Source organism: Diceros bicornis, chromosome 29 (genome assembly GCF_020826845.1).
Source record: "Diceros bicornis minor isolate mBicDic1 chromosome 29, mDicBic1.mat.cur, whole genome shotgun sequence".
NCBI classification, from domain to species: Eukaryota; Metazoa; Chordata; class Mammalia; order Perissodactyla; family Rhinocerotidae; genus Diceros; species Diceros bicornis.
Genome location: NC_080768.1, coordinates 33653100 through 33675458, shown reverse-complemented (window position 1 = coordinate 33675458; position 22359 = coordinate 33653100). Strand labels below are relative to the sequence as shown.

At 38.6% G+C, this 22359-nt stretch overlaps 1 protein-coding gene across 1 annotated transcript in view; it reads right to left on the bottom strand.

Moving 5' to 3' along the window:
- Positions 1-18336, bottom strand: part of KCNU1 (potassium calcium-activated channel subfamily U member 1) — a 134223-nt gene extending 115887 nt beyond the window's left edge. Inside the window, 4 exon segments of the mRNA XM_058524865.1 lie at positions 1087-1177; positions 2251-2312; positions 15286-15408; positions 18142-18336. Coding sequence (XP_058380848.1) covers positions 1087-1177; positions 2251-2312; positions 15286-15408; positions 18142-18336 — 471 coding nt within the window.
- Positions 18337-22359: the final 4023 nt, after the last annotated feature.

Here is a 22359-nt window from a genome sequence, read left to right as displayed (position 1 = left end):
CAGCTACATTTCATTCAGCAACTGAAGCTCTGATCTCATTCTATTATACGCATATGTGTATATATATGCACACACATATATATATTTATTTATGTAACTATATAGATGAATATACTGTAGATACATACATACCTATATATATAGATATAGAGATTGCACCTTTAGTGGGTGTTCAGTAAATGAACATGAACCCATTTTACTTACTGGAGCTTAACTCGCACACTTCAGAATAAACACTTTGACCTTCCTACTGTTCCTAGAGCTTTCTGATATATATAATTATATAGATAAAATCCCCTATTTGTGAACAATGAAGGTACATAATTTAGGATGGTCTTCAGTGGAAAAGGTACAGCTGCCTAGAAGTTTGGCCAGGCAAGGCCTGTGTTTGTAAGCTTCCCTATTTAGATTAAGAAAGCAAGCATTTCCAGAAGGGAAAGTCTGCTTTATAAAGACGATTTTGATGGTCAGTGTGGTCGAAGTAAGTTCTGAAGGAAGGTCATAGAAATACATATCACATATATATATAACATATCTTTTATACATATATATATACACACATGTATGCATATCTATACAGTCTCCCACAAACATGGGATGGATAGATACATTGAAATCTATATCTAGGATGGGTTCTTAATAAATGTTTGTGGAATGACAGAACTATTTAATAAAGGAGTGTAACAAAAATAAAGACACAAAAGTATTGCATATAGTTATCTGGCACATATGCCATACGTGAAGCTAATGACATTTTCAGAGGCTTGTTACTCAGGTTCTGCTAGCTTATGACTATTAGTAAAGCTTTCTCAGTGGTAGGTGGGAAGCCAATAATGAGGACAGTGTGATGATATTTAAAAAAGGAATCATTTTCATTTGTGTTGGAATTTTTGGCCTGGCTTATAGTTTCAAGTGCAGAAGAGAGAGTTTTTACGTGTCATTATACATTTAACAATTTAGGGCACCGATCCTCTAGCTTTAGAGCCTGAAAACATAAGCAGATTGTATAACTAAGGCACACACAGATCTCTTCATGTTGTGTCTGTTGTGTTCATCTATTTACTCCCACTTTCAATAGGTACTTACTCGCAACCCAAAATAGAAACTAAAGAAAGCATTGAAAGTCAAATCAATAGGGATGGTTTTGTCTTGGTATGAAGAACAGCTTCCAACAGGGCTGGAAAAGAAATGAGGACAATTTGTAAAGATGTACATTTTAAAAGCTGTGTCTATAAAGACCAAATAAAAGGAAAAGGTAGGCAATTTTCTATTTATTCAACATGTATGGTCAATCCAGGCACTTAAGTTCACATCTCAAGGAAATTACTTTTCTCTTGGGAGTAGAGATATACATGAACAAAACCATTGGACTGTGCATGGAGCTGAAAATAACAAGAAAATTAACCTGCTCTTCCTTTCATAGAGTTTATTTGTTCTATTTCCATTTTATCAATGGGGATTCAGAGGCATAGAGACTACATGGCTCTTTGTGGTTTGTAAGAACATCTACCTAGCCATGACGTTTTGGTTTCTGTACCCTTCTGAGACAGAGCTACTCTAGGTCAAATGGACTGATCTGAACCAAATTCAAAGAAAATTTCCTAAAAATATCAGTAAGGAATTCACAAACCAAGACTACTAGTTTCCCTAGGATCTCTAAAGTTGCCTGACTTTTGTGGCCTTGCAATCCCAATTTTACTTCAACTGGAAGTCCAATGTAATTCCCAGAGGATCAGCGTGGAGTTCAGGTTAACTGGGATGGGTCCAAGAAACTGTCTTAACTTTGGGATAGAAGAAGGGAATGCCTTCAGAGAAGAGCAGAAAATAATTTGCTCCTTTATGCCAGGTAAAGTCTAGCATTTTCCTTTCTCAAGACCATCCAAAGCTGTTTGAAAGATGTTGAGAAACCCTAAAACAACCACAGAACTTCTGCTTCAACACCTAAAGCCCTCATAACTGGTCCAAGGGAGGAGCTGGAGGCTTGTAGTCCCAGAGAGTCTAGAGAAGACCTGTGCACAGCACCCCAGCCTCTAGCAATGCAGGATGACAAGGTCCAGGGGAAACTTGTGCAATTCTTTGTGGAGTTGGGTTTAGTGCTTTCTGGGGGGAACTAAACACTTACCATTTTTCATGAGCTTGAGTGTGTGAGTATGTTTGAAAGTACGTTAAGCATTATTCCTGAGAGAAAATTCCAAATTAGCTGGCAACCTACTGATATAGCAGACCAGGGTGGCTGGGGATTTTACTCACTCAGAAGAGTTGATGAAATAGATTATAAGAGACCCGATGCTTAAGACAAAGACAAGGATCACCTGGGAAAAAAAAAAACAATAGGGACAAATGTACAAATCCATTTTATTGGCATGAATATAGATGAATAAACAAATCAACAGAATTGTGTTTTCTCTTTTTACCTTGCCTATATATGTGTAGTAATTTTTTCCCACTTTCATTTATGTTAGCATTCATTCATTCACTCATTCAAGAAAAATTGACTGGACCTTTACTGAGTATTCAATAGATGAACATGTACCTACCCACTTTACTTACCAATTTTAACCCTCACACACTTCAGAATAAACAGTTTGTACTTCCTGCTGCCCCTAAAACTTTCTGATCTCGAGAAGTCCTATCATTTATTCATTCAATCACTCATTGAACATTAATCAAGAGCTTAATATGTGTTATGTACTCTATTACATGCTAGAAATTGAGAGCTACTTGATACAGACTCTGGACTGGAATTGCCCATGATATTGTAGCCTCAAACATGCCCATCTAAAGAATGGTCAGAATTTTGACAGGAGGGCAAGTGCTTTAAGTGAGGAAAAGAAAATGAGTGCTTTTAACATGCCAATGTATCTGGTCTATAATATAAGCAGAGTTTGTGGAATGTCATCAGAGATTTCTCCATCTGGATGTAATCTTAGCCTCCATGACTTTTCAGGTAACTTTAAGTAACCAAACATTCCTCCAGTGATTTCTAGTTTCCAAACCATTTGTTCTTTAAATATGCTAAGTCCAGTGTTATATTAATAATACTAATAATAAAACTCTGAATTTTATGTATAATTAAAGCTTCACCCCCTTCCAGCTCAGGTGTTCTTTGGGCAGCTACCTACATCGGGAAAGAGGTCAGTTTCTTCTCTATTAACCCTGTTTGGGTTTTTATTCCTAGTTACCCGCTGACTAGGCTACCTCTGCCCTCTCCAGAATTATAGGCCAGTGTGGGGAGTGAACAGAAAGGGGAGGTCAGAGCAGGAAACGCTGGACTTGACTGGTGTTAGATCACCATGCTCTCACCCTGGGTTCTCTGGGCATGGGAAGTGTTCAATGTTTACTTTCATGGGCTTTCATGGAGATCCCAATTCAATGCATATTGAAATTCAACAAATATTTCTTTACTACCTACCATGACCCAAGTATTATTCTGGTGACTGGGATACATCAGTGAACAACATATGCAAAGATCCCTGCCTTTACGGAGCTTACAGTCTAGACAATAAATAAAGATTATTAATATGTAACTTATATGGTATGTTAGAAGACACGTGCTAGGAAAATAAAGTAGAGCAAAGTAAAGGGGATCAGAAATGCAAGGAGAGGGGGCAGAGGGTTGCAGTCTTGATAATATTTAATTGCTAAGTGTCCCATTTGTGGTTCCCATGAACTGAGTGAAAGAATATTCTCTCATGGGTTGCTCACAACTTTTTTTCTCAGTACACCTCACATTCTCATATTCTGTTGGAACACTTACCCTCCAGATGCCTACTTGAGCAGGTAGGAGAAGACTCTCACACGCGACCCACATCTGGCCCATGGAACAGCTCAAGCATTCTTTGCCCCAACCAATACTAGAAGGATAGATTGTCTTCAGTGTGGCAACTTCTCTGGCATAGAGCAGCTAGCCCTACAGTCCCTTATCATGAGTGAGACAGATGTCAGTCCTCTGTGTCCCCAAAGTTCCAAAAATGCAAACTGAAATTTCTGAGTGGTCGCCCTTAAGCCTCTTTTGTTAGGGTTAATATGAAAGGAAAGGACTCCCACACTTCTGCCACAACAGAGCTTATTCCAAAAATCCTCTTCTATTTCCAGCTTACCCTAATTTACATGTGAAGCTTAGAGCTTCAACTGGTTTTCTTCCAACTGCTTTGTAACGGGCAGTATTGTAGCTTACTTAAAACATGGGAGTTACTAGCATCTATTTTCCTGGGACTCATTTCTTACTATAAGTTCCATTTTAACAACTGAATTAAGTGTCGATGGAGATATTACTAAGTTTGTGGGTCTCACAGAGATATTTAGTTAGAAATGTAGTCCAAAGCTCAGGAAACATGTTGGAAATGGATATGCGGAGATTATATATATATATATATATATATATATATATAATCTCAGCATACTGATAATTATTAATAAATAGTTTTCATGAAATCTTTTTTTTCTTTACATATGATAATATTTTTTTCTCTCAATAAATCTCATAAGTGATTCTTCAAGTATAAATCATATATTGACAGGCTTCTGGAAAGATGATGGTGGCAAGCCATATGTTTACAACTTTCTAAACCATAGAAATTAACAACAAAAGAGAAAATTTTAGTTATATTGAAACTAAGAAAAATACCAACCTCATGCCACAAACCTAAAGAACATTATCTAGAAATAATACATAATAAATAGCAAAATGTATACCAAACCGAAACAAAGCACTGGAAGCTAAAAGCTTGTGAACACTGTTCTGAGTCAGGTAGAAATGGGAGATAATTCTGAGAGGCCCTATAAATTTCTCTTGGGTCGGAGGGGTAAATCTGGAAGTGCTGGCTGTTGGGAGGGGTAGAAAGCCCTCCACCTGAACTATAGATTGAAGATGGAGCCGCAAAGCCAGAGGGGCCTAGAGGAGACACTCTGAGGCCAAGCAGTGGCTGAGGAGTAACCTCTTGGCTGGCAGCAACACTCCTTTTCTCAGAAGCACCTTGGAAAGCAGTCAGAGAAAAATAAACTGAAGAATTTGAGACCTCTTCCAGAGAGAGCCTGGGTTGCAGAGCTGCTGGCCACAGCATTATCCTCCATGTTTGTCTTTGTGGGAAAACACAGTAAACTGAGTCTTTGATTTCCACAGCGGGGCTTAAAATCCCCTGTTTACTTGGTGGATAGTTACGGGAGTTTTCAGAATACAAGTAACAGCCAACGCAGTTAACAGGAGACACTGTGAATACTCTAAGCCTTCACTTATGAATACGAGCAGACGATAGAAAATTGCCAGTTATATGGGAAGTGTAAGAAAACAGGAGGATCACACAGAGAAAACAGATGAAATGACCTCCAATGTAAGAGTTAACATATAATATGTAATTAAACTTTTTAAAATTACAATTTGTGTTCCTAGCAAGATTCTAAAAATTTGCTAAATAGTGTTGGAGGATTAGAAAGGCAGAAAGGGAATATGGGGTAACACAGAGGTAGTAAACTGTGAGAAGCTGCACCCCAATGGCAGGCTGAGAGATCAACCAAAAGAGGTTAGGATTATCAACATTTAGCATCTTAAAAGAAGTGTCTTTTGGAGTTGAGATTGAGGCCTGGGAGGAGGGTCCCAGCTTGGCCGGTAATGGTAATCTCAGCCCCTCTGAGGGCATGTGTGAGCTTGATTTTGGCAGTATGGGAGAAAACTGGAAACAAGAACCAAGTACTGCTACTAGAGTGAAAAGCCATTGGTTAGGTAAGACTGAAAAAAAAAAAAAAAAAAGATGCAAAACACAGAAGGAGCAGTTCCCTTCCTCTCCTCTAGGTGTCGGTCTCCTCTTGTACCTGCTGTTGGCAGAGCCTAACTGAGCTTCAGTGAGCTGACAAAAGAGACATTGCTGAGGCCTGGCCTCAATCACAAAGCAGGAGATAGAGGGTGGATTTGGAGCTGAGAGACAGTAGCTTAGTATCTAGCAAGTAGCTTTAAGTGCTAGAAGACATTGGAACAGCATTATAGAGATTTTAGGAAAAAGGATTGCAAGCCAAGCACTCTATGCCCAACCAAATTGTTGTTCACTTATGAGAGTGAGGGAAAAAAACATTTTTGGACATTCAAGGATTCAGAAAACTTACCACCCACACTTCCCTTACAAATAATATGTAAATTACTCAAGGAAAAAAAAAAGAAAAAATTCAGAAAGATAAAATGTTATGTAAGAAAAAGTGGTGCCTAATGAAACTGGTAAAATTAATGTAATTTTACCTTTAATGCAAATAAGAAGAGGAAAATCTTGCCAGATGTAGAAGGCTAAAAACACACAATAGCATTCTGGAACTGAGTGTTCAGATCAGCTCAACAATTTCTGGAAGAAAGGAGGGGTGGTGTGGAGGAAAAACATGCCAAAGATCTCATACAAGAGGAGGATATAGACATAAAACATGCAGAGATACGTAAAGAAATACAGAACGGAAAGTTTGTTCTGCATTTGATTTACCTAATACGCCTACGATATTCTATCAAAAATGGAATTATCCAAGTCAAAAGATGAAAGAAAATAAATAAAAGTTATAAAAAGTAACAAATAAAAAATGGAAATACCAGCCAATGGCCACTGCTTACTGTGAAGCGGGTTCTGGCCAGTAATTTGTTTCCTCCAAAATCATCGTGTTGGTCAATTGAAGGATTTACACGTATTATTATGTAATTCTCCCTACCATACTTTAAAAAGAGGGTATCCACATTATATGAATGATTCTAAAAATTAACTTGCCCAAGATTACACAGTAGGAAGTGGAGGAGCCAATGTTTGAGTCTATGTCCCTCAAAATCCACAGTCGCATCATCATTCTGCCTCTCCAGTAACATAAGGAACTAAGACAGTAACAGAGCTCTTAGTTACATAACCAATACTCATTCTTTCTTTCTTTACTAACAGACCTCTCTTTTGTTTTTTTAAGCTACTGATATTTAGACATTCCATTTATGCAACAAATTCAATCTCTAAATATTATAAAGACCAATAAAACAGATCACCATAAAGGAGAATAATTAAATTCCCCTGGTAAATGAACAAATAAATGTATTCTTAAATCAATAAAAGAACAAATATCCAGCTACAAGATATTTACAGGAGACACACTTAAGAGGAAATAAGACAGAAAAATTGAAAGAGAGCTGGGTAAAGACATCCCAATCAAGTATGAACAAAATGAAAGTAATGTTATATTACATGCTAACATTGTATTCTAAAATATTCCAGCAAAAAAATCCACAAACACACACACACACAAACATCATCACTAAATGTGACAAAAATGGGTATTTCATGCTGGTAAAAGGAACAATCAACCAAGAAAATATAGGTAATAAAGAAAAATAGGTAAGCATATCCACTAATTAATGTTATATAAAATGTATAATTCAAAATCTGTTGGAAATGCAAGATATTCAATAAAACCATAAAATTATAAATGAAACATTTTCACATGCTCCTTTCAACCAGTCAGCAAATAATTAAGGATATGGAAAATACATAAAACATAATTAATGGTGCTTACATATCAAGCAGATAATACATATTCTTTTAAAAGTCCTTTAGGTAGTAAAAAAAAAATATCGATCATGTACTAGGCAACAAAGATAAATTCCATAAACTAGAAATCATAGAGGCAGTGATATTCTTGGACCATAAATTTTAGCAAAGTAGAAAAGATAGCCACTCTATCCCCAAGAAAATAAAAGCATACATTCCTCTCAATAGATCATGAATCAAAACAAGAAATCGAAATTAAAAACAACTTAAAATGAATTAGGCATTAATAAAAATAAAATTACCTGCCAAATTCTATGAGATATGGCCAAAGAAGTACTCTGAGAAAAAAAGTTTTTATACGTCAGATTCAGCTGAAGAAGCTGGGAAGATCAGAGGCCAGCCCACGGTGAAGGCTGCGCCAGCGTGGTGGGACCCGGCACCGCAGGTGCGCAGTGCTGGCCTGCGGCGTCCAGAGTAAGCCAGGAGGGGATCCGCTAGGGTGCCGAACACAGGGATCCCCAGACTGGCAAGGAATCTGACCGAAAGCCGTTGGCAGAGCTGACGGAGGAGGAAGTATGAGCAGGAGATCTGGAAGACCAGGCTCACCAAAGCTGCCCCAGCGATGAGAATAAACTCTGTGTATGGAGAGCCAGTGATCAGTAAATTGATCAACCCGATGGCTTTGGAGGAAACAAAGTCCTGGCCAGAACCCGCTTGACACAGACTCGGGAAGCTGTGAGAAGGAAGCAGTTGGAGAAGTACTAGCTGCTTCTGCAGAACAGCAACCGTGGAACATTACTCTTGCACTACCTTCCACCGAGCACTGAAATGCTGTGAGCCTGTGATGGGGCTGCGACCCATCCTCAAGGGTGACCGTTTCTACCAGGTGCCTGTGCCGCTAGCCCACCCATGCGGCTGCTTCCAGGCCTTGAAGTGGACGATCACTGAGTGCCAGGAGAAGCAGCGCCTGCGGATGGTGGTGCCTGAGGGGCTGTCTCAGGAGCTGCTGGAGGCTTTCCAAAACCAGGGCGGGGAATGAAGAGGAAGCATGATGTGCACAGGATGGCAGAGGCCAGCTGCACCCTGGCCGGCTACCGCTGGTGGGAGAGGGAGGGTGGAGGCCCCAGGAGCAGCCCAGGGCCCTCTGCCACAAGTAACGACGTGAGCCACTACCATGCTGGAAAAATAACCTGTGGGTTAAGATGTTCCTTTTGAAGAGCAAGCTTCACGAGGTGGAGCAGCGTGTTTATTGCTCCTTAATCCGTTCTTTGGAGGCTACAACTCTGCTCTCCCTGCCCAACTCCTTGCAAAAGGGAAACATGTCAGTTTGGGGATTTCTCCCAATAAACTCAGGGCTCATCCAGTAGACTCTTCCCCAAGCTTGGGGTGGACCTTTGGATGACACGAAAAGAAGCAGTTTTAGAATCAGGAAAGGTTTATTAGGAAATTCTCACCCTGAGCTGGTGGGATAGCCTGTGATATAATACTACCATTCATTGAAACTGACTGGAGGGGAAAAGAACGAAATTCAACAAAATAAATGGGAAAAAAAAAAGGATATTAAAATTAAGAAGGATAAAAAAATTTAATTATACATACATATCTGTATATCATGAGACTAATGAAATATATAAATCTCCAGCAAAGCTAACTGAGACCAAAAGAGAGGGACATGGCCCATCAGGAGAGGGCAATGATGTGAGGAGTAGAGAGAGAAAAAAGGGTTCTTTCTAAACAAAGGCAGATTTTAATCTATGAGCAGTCAAGGAGACCTTCAAAGCGACGTTCTCTCTGGTGGCTCCTTCTCCTTGGAGAATGTCCTGTGGCATTAAAAAAACTTTTCATTTAAAACTAAGGCAGCTGTATTATTAATTGTCCAAACACATAAACTTTGAAGAGTGAAAGAGACTCTATTAATAATTACACCAGGACAACTGACAAAAACCTGGGCTTATGGATCATCCTTGTTTATAACATATATTGTCGTGTTGATTCAATAATTACTGCATAACACCTATAATAAATCGTAGTTGAATGGAGACAAGGAGAAACGGGTTTGAAAATCTCAAGATAGGTGCAAGGAACTAAAAGGGAATCTAAATTTTCTGACACCTGTCTGTAAATATTAACTAAAAAAATTTCTTCTGGATTGAATTATCATTACAGCTGTTAGGATACGTTTGAGTAAAGCAACACAACTATATAACAAATTCTGATAATTATCAAACATAAAATGTAAAATTGTATAGGAAATTCATCCAAATGAGATTTTTTTTCAATTAATGTATGTATTTGTGGATATTACTTATTCCTAGAAAGAGGTAGGGTTCAACATCAATTTTAGCAATTTTTCTATCTTTATAGATACAAGCATGAGTATTCTGTTTACAGAAATATTAGAAGACTGATCTTTTCTAGTATGTTTTATATTTTTCTTTATTTCCCCCTAGAAGTAGTATTTAATTAGGAAAACCAGCAAAATAAATTTTTATTTAGTCAAAAACCAGCATCATTGGGCCGGCCCGGTGGCTTAGCGTGCCCTCCACTACTGGCGGCCCGGGTTCGGATCCCGGGTGCACACTGACGCACCGCTTCTTCAGCCATGCTGAGGCCGCGTCCCACGTACGGCAACTAGAAGGATGTGCAACTATGACATACAACTATCTACTGGGGCTTTGGGGAGAAAAAAACCGAGGAGGATTGGCAATAGATGTGAGCTCAGAGCCGATCTTCCTCAGCAAAAAGAGGAGGATTAGCACGGATATGAGCTCAGGGCTGATCTTCCTCACGAAAAAAAAAAAAAAGAGCATCATTTATGAAATATTCTTTCTCATTTCCAAATGAATTGTGATGCTTCATTTGTTCATTCAGTTGTTCTGTATACCAAGATTGACAACTGTTGCTCTTGCTAAGGGTTTGTTTATTAATTTACAGAAAGGATTACACAGTTACAGAAAAGATTATGCATTTACAGAAAGGATGTAAGGCAGAATACAAAGACCTGAAAAAATAGAAGCCAAAGAAGACAGAAAAATAAAATGTGGACATAAAATAGTGCCTACCTAGAATGTTGCTAAAAATAGATACACTTGCTAAAGATAAGCCATAGTTTTGGTTCTAAACCTCCTAGCCATCAGCAACAGAGAAACATGTCAATTACACAATTAACAACACTCTCCCCCCTCCAAAAAAAAACAGGAACAGATTGTTTAGGAACCGGACTATATTTGGAACTAAATTCAGAGGAATATCTCCCACAGGTAGTCGTAAACATATCTTGTGATAACTAAAATAACAAGCCCATAGAGTTGATACTTTGCCATGTTCTAATCTCTAGAAGGCTCTAATCTCTAGAGTTCTAATCTCTAGAAGACAGTATCCTGTCTTGGGGATATTTTCTTTCCCTTCGACTTTTGGAATTTTCTTTCTCTTCCTTATTTTCCTTCTTTTTCTTGTCCTCCTCCTTCTTCTTTTCCTCTTTTTCTCACTTTCCTCTCCTCCTCTTCCTCCTCCTTCTTTTTCCTCTTCTTCTTCTTCTTCCAGTGGTTGGCTGGCCATGTATCCTCCCCCAAAGTGTCAATGACATTAGTCTGTTGACTTTTTTTTTTGGTGAGGACGATTAGCCCTGAGCTAACATCTGTTGGCAATCCTCCTCTTTTTGCTGAGGAAGATTGGCCCTAGGCTAACATCTGTGCCCATCTTCCTCAGTTTTGTATGTGGGACACCACCACAGCATGGCTTGATAAGTGGTATGTAGGCCCACGCCCAGGATCCGAACCTGCAAACTCCAGACCGCCAAAGTGGATCGGCAAACTTAACCTCCAGGCAGGAGGTTAAGGTTAACTATGCCTCCAGGCAGGTCCCTGCAGACTTTTTTTATTTGCCGTCTTTGGGAGTTTTGCTATAGATACTGTGACTTCATTGAAAAAGAAAATAAGATGCTTATTTTATTTTCTATGCCCTGGAACTGTTTAATTAGCAGTAGAGATATCTGTTCCTTGAAGATTTGGTAGACTGGACCTTGAAATCATCTACGTTTCCCATAGGAGGACGGGGAGGAGGGATGGTGGTCGTGGTGGTGATACAGGTCCTTGACAACATCTTTATTTCTTCCAGATATTTGGTCTGTTTAAGTTTCTTTCTGTTACAGTTGGTTTTATTAATTTATATTGTTCCAAGGAATCATTCAGATTTCAATTTAATTGCATGTATATCTTTCAATTTCCTTTTTGTCTGTACTTATTGTCTCGTTTTAATGTTTTGTTTCATACATATTTGTGTTTTTTTTCTCTTTTCCTTGTTTATACTAGCTATTGATTATTTTATTGTTTTTTCAAATAATCAGCTGTTTTATAATTCATTAATTTCTGACTTGCTTTTTATATTTATTCTGCTTAGCTTTAATGTATTCTCTTTCTCTAACTTTGTGAGACTGATATTTAATTCATTTATTTTAATTATTTTTTGTTTATCAAAATAAGTTTTCATTGTTATGCATTTAACTCAGAACTACTCCCATCTTGTACTGCAGGTGCAAGGGATATGTGTTTCCTTTATCTTTAAACTCTAAATGTACTGCAATTGTTATTTTGATTTCTCTAAGTGAAGAGTCATCTAAGAGAGAGAGATTTAAATCTTTTTAGCTGTAAGTTCTTTGTTTTTGCTTCTTTTTCTGGGTTTATTTATTATTTTCTAATCTGTTTATTACACTGTGTTCAGTTAATGTTGTCTGTCTGTACTTTGTAAGTTTTATAATTGGTATTGTTTTTTGTGGCCTAATATATGTTGAATTTTTATAAATAGTCCATAGGCACTTGTAAGTTGAAATTCTGTTTTCAGCATATGGAATTTGATCATTTCACCTCAGCTCTCTCTTAATTAAGTTACTTTGGTCTTCTTTATGCTTATTAGCATTACTTTTTCTTTCTATTTACTATGTCCTGGTATGAGATAGGGGAACTAAAATTTCCTTCTACCAATGCCAATGTTTTTAATATTTCTTTTTTATTTCTTTTAATTTTTTGTTTATCAATTATCTTGAAGTTATATTTTTGGTGTAGTGATATTCATGATGTTATGTCTTGGTTGAGGTTTCTTACATTTATCATTATAAAGGTTATGTTGAACTGTGTTGAATTGTGTCCCCTCAAGAAGATATGTTGAAGTCCTAAACCTCCGTACCTCTGAAAGTGACCTTGTTTGGAAATAGGGTTTTTCAGATGTATTCAGATAAGATAAGGTCATGAGGATGGACTGTAATCCAATGTGACTGGTTTTCTTATAAAAACGGGAATTTGGACACAGACATGAACAGAGAAAACACTATGTGAATACCATGCAAAAATGAAGACAGAGATCTGAGTTCATCTACAAGCCAAGGCATGCCAAAGATCGCCAACAAACCATGAGAAGCTAGGAGAAAGGCATGGAACATGTTGTTTCTCATAGTCCTCAGAAGGAACCAATCCTTGCTCTTAGACTTCTAGTCTTCAGAACTGTGACACAGAAAATTTCGGTTGTTTAAGCCACTCAGTTTGTGGTACTTCGTTACAGCAATCCTAGGAAACTAATACGGGTTACTTGGCTTCGTTTATTGTTTTTTACCCTAAATTCAAACTTATCTGATATTAAAATGTGCTCCCAATTTCTACTGTCATTGCCTGGTATAACTTTGACAATTCCTTTTTTTCCAAACTTTAGTGCTGTTGAATTTTTAAAACATAATTAGACCATGTCAACCCCATGCTTAAAAAATCCTCAATGACTTCCCTTTGCATTAAAATAAAATTATTCCATTTGAATAGCCTAGATCCTCACTATGAAGTGCAAAGCATTGCATGATTCTCCTGTCTTTTCTCAGACCTCATTCCCCCGTGCCCCTCATGACCTCTAGCCTCACTTTGGTACTTACAGCAACCTGAGCTCTTTACTTCCAAAAATCTTCTCTCTATCGGGAACCTTCTTCTCTCCACGCTTCAATTGCTTTATTCTGGTTCTTCATGTCTCAACTCAAATCTTACCTTTTCAGAGATTTCTTCTCTGATCACTGTATCTAATGGAATCTAAGTCAGTAACCATGAAAACTCTCAAACACATCACTCATAATTCCCTCAGAGCATTGATCACCATCTGAATTTTTCTTATTTGTTTATGTACATATTTATCATCTCTATCCCACTATAATTTAAGGCCCATTTGTGCAAGACTCTTGCCTGCATTTTTCGCCATGTCTAGAGTGTCTACCTTGCATATAGTTGGCAAACAATAAATATTTGTTGAAAGAAGGAAGTAGGGGAATTAACAAAGGAAGAAAAGAAGGATGGATGGAAAGGAAATCTATAAGCCATTTTGTTCTCTTCTCATCTTTTCTTAAAACACTTGCTTGGGACCCCTAATGAGATTTGCAACCATACTTTTCAATGCTAGAGTATTTATTCTAATCTAACCTTTCCTCCTCGTCTCCTGTTGTATCAACTACTTAATCATCAGCTTTAACAGATCAAAAGAACAATTTTTCTGCCATTAAAGAAGCAATTTTTATTGGTTTGTAATCCCTGATCATTCGTTCTCCTCCCACTCCCATATGTAACGCTTACATGGTAGATGATATACGTGCTCTTCCGCCTCACCCAGTGACCTAGAATATGTTATCCCCAATATTATTCTCACACAACCAAACATGATTGGAACATCTGAAGAGATCCTAGTCAAGAAATCCATGATAAAATCAGAAAGAATCACAAAATCTTTCTCTAACAGTTTATACCAACAGGGATTTCAGAAAAGAGACAAAAACTTCAGAAGGAAGAAGAGGAGAGGCACAATCCCAGACTATTCAACATTCCCTGCAGATTTTATCAAAGCAATTTTACTTATGTCCTTCCAAATAAATTTTAAAAATTAATTATATCTGAATTAAACTTTAACTAGAAAAAAGCAAAGGATAATCACTAGCTCACATACATCTACTTTCATCATCCCACCATCTGATGGCAGCATACCCTCAAATTATAGGTTCTATTTTTTAATGTTTCAGATAAAACTATACTACTGAAATGATGATGAGTGCAATATTCTTTTATATGTCCAGACAATGGAAGATAAACATTTCCATGACATAGTCTGTTCCTTCAAGGAGCTCACAGTGCACTGGGGGAAACAGGCATATGCACAGATAATTTTAATAACAGTGTTCAATGGATATTATAGAAGCTTAGCAAGGAACTCCCAGCCTAATATGGAGATAAGGCAAGATTTCCTCCAGGAGATGATGCCTGAATTGAGTTTTAATATGTCCAGGTTACTTACATTAAGACAGGAAGTAAAATGATAAATATTATAGAGGGGCAAAAAAAGACTAGTCTGTATAATGAAGAAAAGAGGCTATTGGAATCAAAGGAGGGGAAAATAGCTGTACATTTCAGGCCAGATAATGCACTAAACATCGAATTTTTGGAAACATCTACTATATGCCAGACATCCATTTACATACGAGGAGAACAAAATGCACATAACTTTTTCCCTAGTAAAGCTTTTCTTCTAGTGGATAGGCTGACAACAAGTAGAAAATATAATGCCAAGTAATTATATTCACTTCAAAGAAAAAGCAAGCAGAATAACGGCTAAGGAAGATAGACAGGGAGAGATGGCAGTTGGGAGGTAGTGATATTTTAGGTAAGGCCACCAGGGAACACCGGATGCTCACCTGGGCGATAAAATTGTATATACCGACTATAATCATGCTCATGGCTAAAGTTCGTTAGCAAGCTAACGATGAAAATGTACTTACCAACACTTGCCCCACAAAGGTCTGTGCCGAAAGTAACATTTCTATCCGATCACGAAATGCTCCATGGAAGTGGTGGTGACTTTTTAAATGTTCATCACCAATGCCATTTGACAAGATTAATTCCTACAAGCAAGAGAAAGGGATCGAGAGTGAGCTGGATCTCAGAGAAAGCAATCTGTTTGATGTCTGTTGATGGAGCCTCTGCTGTGGCATCAACCAGAAATCCCTCCGCCTGGCCCAGCCCGGGGAACGCTGATGCGGCTGAAGCAGTGTTTCACAAAATGAATTTTACTAGCTTTGCATTTTACGGGCTTCTGCCCAGCTTTTTAATTCTGAATTCTTCAGTTTTCATCACGCCTTTCTCATGTCCCAGTCCCAGGCCCTTCACACTGACGGGACTGTATGATCAGGATTGGGAGCAGCGTGCTTCTTTCTGCTCTGGGAATAAGCGTCTTATCCTTTTCCATAAAGATACGTAAACAGTGAGAAAAGATTACAAACCGATTTTTAGGTGATTACTTAAGTGTCTGCTTTTTTTGAGAGAGAAAGAAGAAGAAAGGTTTCAGCAATTTTGTGTTTAGTTCCTTATCTGGTATCATAAACTGATGAAATTATAATCCTTCCTCACATTTACCAAATGCCTTCACTTATTATATTTGAAATTTATAATAGTCCTATGAGGTAGACAAAGTCAGTATGATTAAATCCATTTTGTGTCAGTAAGGAAACCGAGGTATGAAGAAATTAAATGCCTGGCCCACGAGCAGGCAATGAGGAAAGGCTGGGGTCTGAACTAGGATTCACATCTGTTGATAGTCTTGAACCACTGCCGAGAAAGACACAACTGAACTAGGATTGACCGCACCATGCTGACTGAGACCCTCCGACCTTTAGAAAAGCTCATTTTATGTGGAGCCAGGGTTTCAAATGGCTTAATTTTTCTACTCATATTTTCTGAGTGGTAGGAAGGGAAGTCTCATTAAATGACTCTTTGATAGAGTTCATATCTTGATTAACGACTTACCCTCTAATACCTATGAACCATCGTATGCATGCCTGAGATGTCATCTGGGAATTAATTTTTTAAAAATATTCAATATGACGTTAATATGGAGCATTCATTTGAATTTCATGATAAAATTGGAAGTGCCTTCTGTGGGAAAACAAATTGGCCCTAAGATATAATAAAATTGTACTTATGAATGTACTAAACCTTTTTAAAATGCACATTTAAGGAGAAAATTATGACTCTCCAAATAATTTTTAAAAGAACTTTTCACGGTACCTAGATTTGTGACATTTTTGCATTATGCCAACTTTCCCAAAGGCTTAGAGAAAAATACAGCACTCTCAGTTTAATTAAATACAACAAATTATTGAGAAGTCACTCAACTTTTATCAAACTCCCTTCAAGATTCAAAAGCAGAAGAGTATAGTATTCTGGTTCCTCAGATCCCACTTCTTAACATTTTGTAGCATTTGCTTTCTGTTTGAAATTAAATGGTACCTCTGGACTGAGGGGTAGACATGAATTACATCCAATGAAAGAAATGAAAAATACCCCAAATGTTAATGGACAAATGAGTTCTCACATTTTTGTAACCACACAAAAATCAATATGATGGGGAAAAAGATACATTTCCTGGAGCAGAATTATAAAGACATTAAACAATTCTACAAAGTCAGTTGTGCATTGAAAAAAAAAAGGTAGACGGTGGGTTCACCATACCCCTTACTCATTTGTGTACTCTCTCATGTTATTAGAAGACAGCACCCCAGAATTCTTTCCCCAATGTTTATGCTACTGCTTAAAGTCTTTGATCTACAAATAATTATTAATAGAGTGAATCAGCGACGAAATCTATGAACTTCAATATCGAGTACTTGAATGAAGAAACCTGACTTCCGTATTATGATATTGCCAACGACCTTAAAAAGTTACCGTTATCATTAATTCTGCTATTTTATGTCAATGTTTAGCTTTAAGAGAAATGTTTTGAGCAACTTTCAATATTAATTATTATGCACAGGTGAAATGTGTTTTATTATGGAAATTACTGTAATCTATCAGAGAAATAAACAAAGTTTGGGAAAGTGAAATGGAAAGAAACCACCTAGGGTGTAAAAAAGCTCTTTGCCTTCAACCACTGGTAATAGGACAGCCATTATGTAGCATTTGAGAGTTTTATTTCAAGCTGTTCAGCTAAGTCTTATCTGGGTAAGATACCATTATTCTCGTCACCATCATTCGCCAGCCGTTATTCAATAGCACCCACCCTTGCAAAGCTTGTTCAGGCAGAAGTGTCTCTGCGTTTGTGGCTAGATGGCATGCACATGTACACATGGGTTTCTGTGTGTAGGTGTGTGCAGTTCAGCGTGTTGTGTTAACATGGTATACAAAAGGCAGTGTACACTTATGAGTGCATATGCATCATGCATGCACGATTTATCAAAGTAAAGTTGATTTTGATGTTCCTTTTTGGCTCCTTCATAGTATCTGGCACAATTGTCATTTTAAAATTCAAAATAGAGACATAGACATAATGTTCGCGGAAGTTTTTTTCAGAACAGTGACCTCTGTGTCCAGAGCTAGCATTCATCACCACCCATACAAGACATTGCTTCTCTGAGTGGTGGGAAACGAGGCCTGGCCCCGTACCTGCGGCCTTTGGGATGACGGCCTAGGCTCCTGTTTTCCACCCCAAGCAGGATCATCCTCTTTCTAAGGCACTGGGTCAGAGCTAGTTTCTTTAGCCCACGCAAACTGAGCAAAGCCTAAATCATTTTCTAAACACAAACGCATGTCAAATCTGTCTCTGATCTTCATACAGTGGGATCCCACATACGAAAACTGACCAAGAGAATTCCCGTTCCTTTGATGTTTTGCCATTTTTTTATGGCCCTCCAGAATAGCCTGAAAATGTATAAGATGAGGAGTCCAACGAAGAAGGTCACAAAAGAGGAAAGAATAAACGCTGCCTGGATCTCCGTTGTGCAGGACATTTTCCCCAGGTCTTCCCCGCTGTTATTCTGTGGCTTGGATCGAAACATCAGGAGACGGAATTGCTAGGCTTCTGTGGTCTTCCCCACTATCATTCTGTGGTTTGCATCGAATCATCAGGTGACGGAATTGTGGGGCTTCTATGACGTCATGATCAGGTGGTAACCATTCCAGAAATTAGAGTTCAACTTATTACTGAGTCCTAATGCCAGGTGCAATAACAATGGGTGGTTCTAGGAACAAGGGTGCACTAACCACAGCAGTGCGGACTCATAGGATGCAAACGAATGAGCAGATGCAGAAGGCCAGGGTCTACAACATGGGTCTTCAGAAGATGATGATTCTAGATCTGATTCTGTTACTGACTTTCTCTATAACCTTGAGGAAATTACATCCTTTGTGGCTGTGGTCAACAGGCTGTCTTTTTGGTTTGTGCAGACTTCAGAACAACTCTTTTTGAGTGAAATGAACATACAACTATCTGTGTGTCAACGAGTTGCTTCTTCTCCTGAGTGGATACCACATTCACAGTAATCTTATAAGGACACGTGAGAGAAGTACAGGTGTAGATATTGTAGAAGGCGATTTTACCAGTGTGAACATTAGTCAATTGCTATTTGAGCCCGAGAATCTGTTCCCCTTGTCTCTTCTTTCTGAGATCCTCCCCTTTCTTGCTTTCATCGCTGCCCCGTCAGCGAATCCTTTGGTCTAGCAGAGGTAAAGTTCAGAATGAGAGCAATTTCTTTTATTTTCTCTGATGTTTTCAAAGGTGTAAGACATGTCATGGCTTCAGTGTGCATGAGTGGCAGGCAAAATGTCAGAGCCCGATGGAGGGTCTAGTTCCCCTCAGTTATTGCAAAGATGACCTGACACGAGGTGATGAGACCCAGGAGAAATTCTGTTGTCCTTTGGAGCCCGCGATGACTCTGCTCTGTGTGGCAGACTATTTCTAGAGGATAACTATAGCGTTTTCAAGGACTGCTGACACAGTTATAGTTCCTTCCTTTAAGCACCAATAATTTCCACAAAATCTTGTCATTAAACTAGCTGACTGGCATAGGGCAGTATTATAAAGAACTCTGGTCTAGGAGTCAGGAGCCCTGGATTCCTGCCCCAACCCTTCTATTAAGTTACTGTGTGATGTCTAAGTCACTTCACTTTTCATAGTCTTGTTTTATGGTGAAGATAATACCTACTTGATAGAATTATTATGGGGATTCAATAAGCCAGGGTGATCATATTTTGAAAAGCATAAAATTCAACATAAAAAAAGATAATATTAGTTATTTCAGTTCCTTTTCTGAATGACATTGATTACAGAGAAAGGAGAGGAAGGAAGGAAGAAAAAGAGGAAGGAAGGAATTATTTGTTTATATCAAACACACAGACACACATCTATAACTATTCGGAAAGTAAAATCAGTTTCTGAGTCAAAGTTCATTCACATCATTTACTTAATCTGATTACTCTTAAGTAGTGATTAAGCTATAATTATCTATGAAATTTTCTCATTTCCTAACTTTTGCTATTTAATATTGTCAAAGTACAACAAATTCTTTCCGTCTAGGCACCTTTTTCCTTTTCCCAGAAATTGACCTATGAGATCAAAAAAGATTTAATTCAATTTAAAGAGACAGGCAGTTTGTTCCTCTAATATTCTGCTAATGTGATAATATTATTATTAGCTTCTGAGGATGAATCAAAAAATGTGCGGGTGGTTTCAAAGTCAGTCTCTCCAAATTCATCTTGAACTTAGGTTGTCTGCCATCCCCATTTCTCCAGGACTGTCCCAGGTTCAGTACTCAAGTTCCAATGCCTTGGGAAACCCTTTGGTCCTGGGCAAACTGGAGTAGCTGGTCACCCTGTGCCCCACACTTCCTCGTCTACACTGTGCTCCAGCCACACTGCCTCCTCTTAGCCAAGAGGACATGCAAAGCCTTTTCTTTCTTCAGGCCTTTACAACACACAGTTCCCTCTGCCTAGAACACTCCCTCGCATCTCCAGCAGCTGCTATCTTCAGGTCTCCATTTAAATGTCCTGTCACACCCTCCTGACCATCCTACAGAAAGAAAGGCCCTGCCACATGCCCCAGGATTCTCTGTTATGGCCTTCTGACTCTTCCTTCCCAGCACTTCATAGCACTAATAATTGTAATTCTGTTACTTCCTCGTTGCCTGGTTTCTTTTCTATCTTCTCTCACAAGACTGTAAGCTCCACAAGCTTAGGGACCATACCTGTTGTATTCAGCACCGAGTACCCTGTGTCTAGGAACACACCTGGCACATGCCTGGCACATCACATGAAATAGTTGGTGACTGAATGAATAAATCATCGGTCCTTAAAAATATTTGTTAGGTGAATGAAATACTGAATCTACATGGACCTTAACCCATGTTATCCACACTTCTCTACTCCGTGTTTCCCACTTTCACTACAAACTGTTCTTGTGAAGGAAATGCCACCTGCAGTGTGTATATGCACAGTTTGTGGTGTGTGTGGGGGGAGTATGTGTGTGTGTGTAGTGGAAAGGTCATCTGATTTGGATCAAGTGCCATTCAAAGTGTTATTATCTTTGATGACAGGTTCGAATTTGATAACTTTGCTCAAAGATACTGAGTTGTCATGGTGGAAGCATGTGACAAAGGAAAAGCTGCCATTCATAGCTTGGTAGCAATTCAGTGTTCAGAACTCGGGAGGTAGACAACTTTGAAGCAACGTTCCTCTTCACAATAACAAGGAAAAGACTGTGTTTATACTTGATAGTTTAAAGAAATAAAAAATAATATGTACTATGTTGCCTACCTACTACAAGCCAGAATCTTTGTCAAATGTGTGTGTGTGTCTGTGTGTGCAATCATGGTGTGTGTGTGTTGAACAATTACTATGTGCAGGCACGGGAAGCACAATGATCAACAAAACAAACCTAGTTCATCCCCTGACAGGGGATACAGTTAACCAAGGAAGACATTTACAATTACAAACTGGGAGAAGCATTTGGAGGAAAAAAAACATATGATCCAAGGAGGAATCTAATCAAGGCGAGGAGTCCTAGAGGCAGTCTGGAGGCTGCCTCGAGTATGCTGTGTTTGAAGCGGAGGTCAGAAGCAAGGAAAGCTACCTAGACCAGGACCCCTGGGGAGCTTGTTAGGCTGATAGACCATGGTGGGCAAAAGCGGGAAGGAGAATGGCGCTGCTGAAAAGGGTGGCCGAATGGAAAGCAGTGACCCAAGAGAAGGCTGGCTGTGTATGAAAGGAACGAGATCATGCAAGGCCTTGTGTTCCAATTCAAGATAAAAAAACTACAAACAAAAAAACTTTTTCTTAAGAGGAAACATTCAAGGGATTTTAAAGTGTGGAGTTAAGTGATTGAACGCCAGTTGTAAAAGGATGGCCCTGGCTTCCGTGCAGAGAAGATATTGGTCTAGAGTGAGGGGAGGCTGGTCCAGGTGGGATGTGCCAGCGGGTGGAGACAGGTGGACAGGTGTGAGTAAGATCCAGGAGTAACATCTGCACGTCTGCATGTGGGAGATGAGGATGAGGACCTGTCAAGGCTGACCCTGCATTTCTGGCTGGTTCTTCTGAGTGGTTGTTGGGGCCTTTCACTGCTCTGCCTTTAAAACTAGATCCAAGAAACAAAGACTATGCTACTGAAGAAATTTTTTTTTTTTTAGTTCAGATGAATTTTTTAACATGTCAGTGATTGGATTAGAAAAATAGCTTTACTTTGTACACATCTCTGTAATTTACCTCTGGGCACTAAAATATTCTGGAAAAATTATACTTTATAAAAAGATTGAATAAATGTTTCATTTTTAAAAATTCACTCTCTTCAAAAACTGTGCCGTATCTGAGAAAGGAAAGTAAGAACTTCATTTTTTTAAGAGTATATAGCAGCACTCTTGAATGTATGTGTGTGTTTTTAATGCTTCTGAAATTGAAATGTGATCTTTTAGGGGCCTCAATCTGTCTGTCACACTTGGTGGTATAACCCTTGTTGTTAGTGTCATGAAATTGATTCTGACTCCTAGCGACCCTATTTACAGCACAGCTGAACTCTGCCTGGTGTTTTTGCT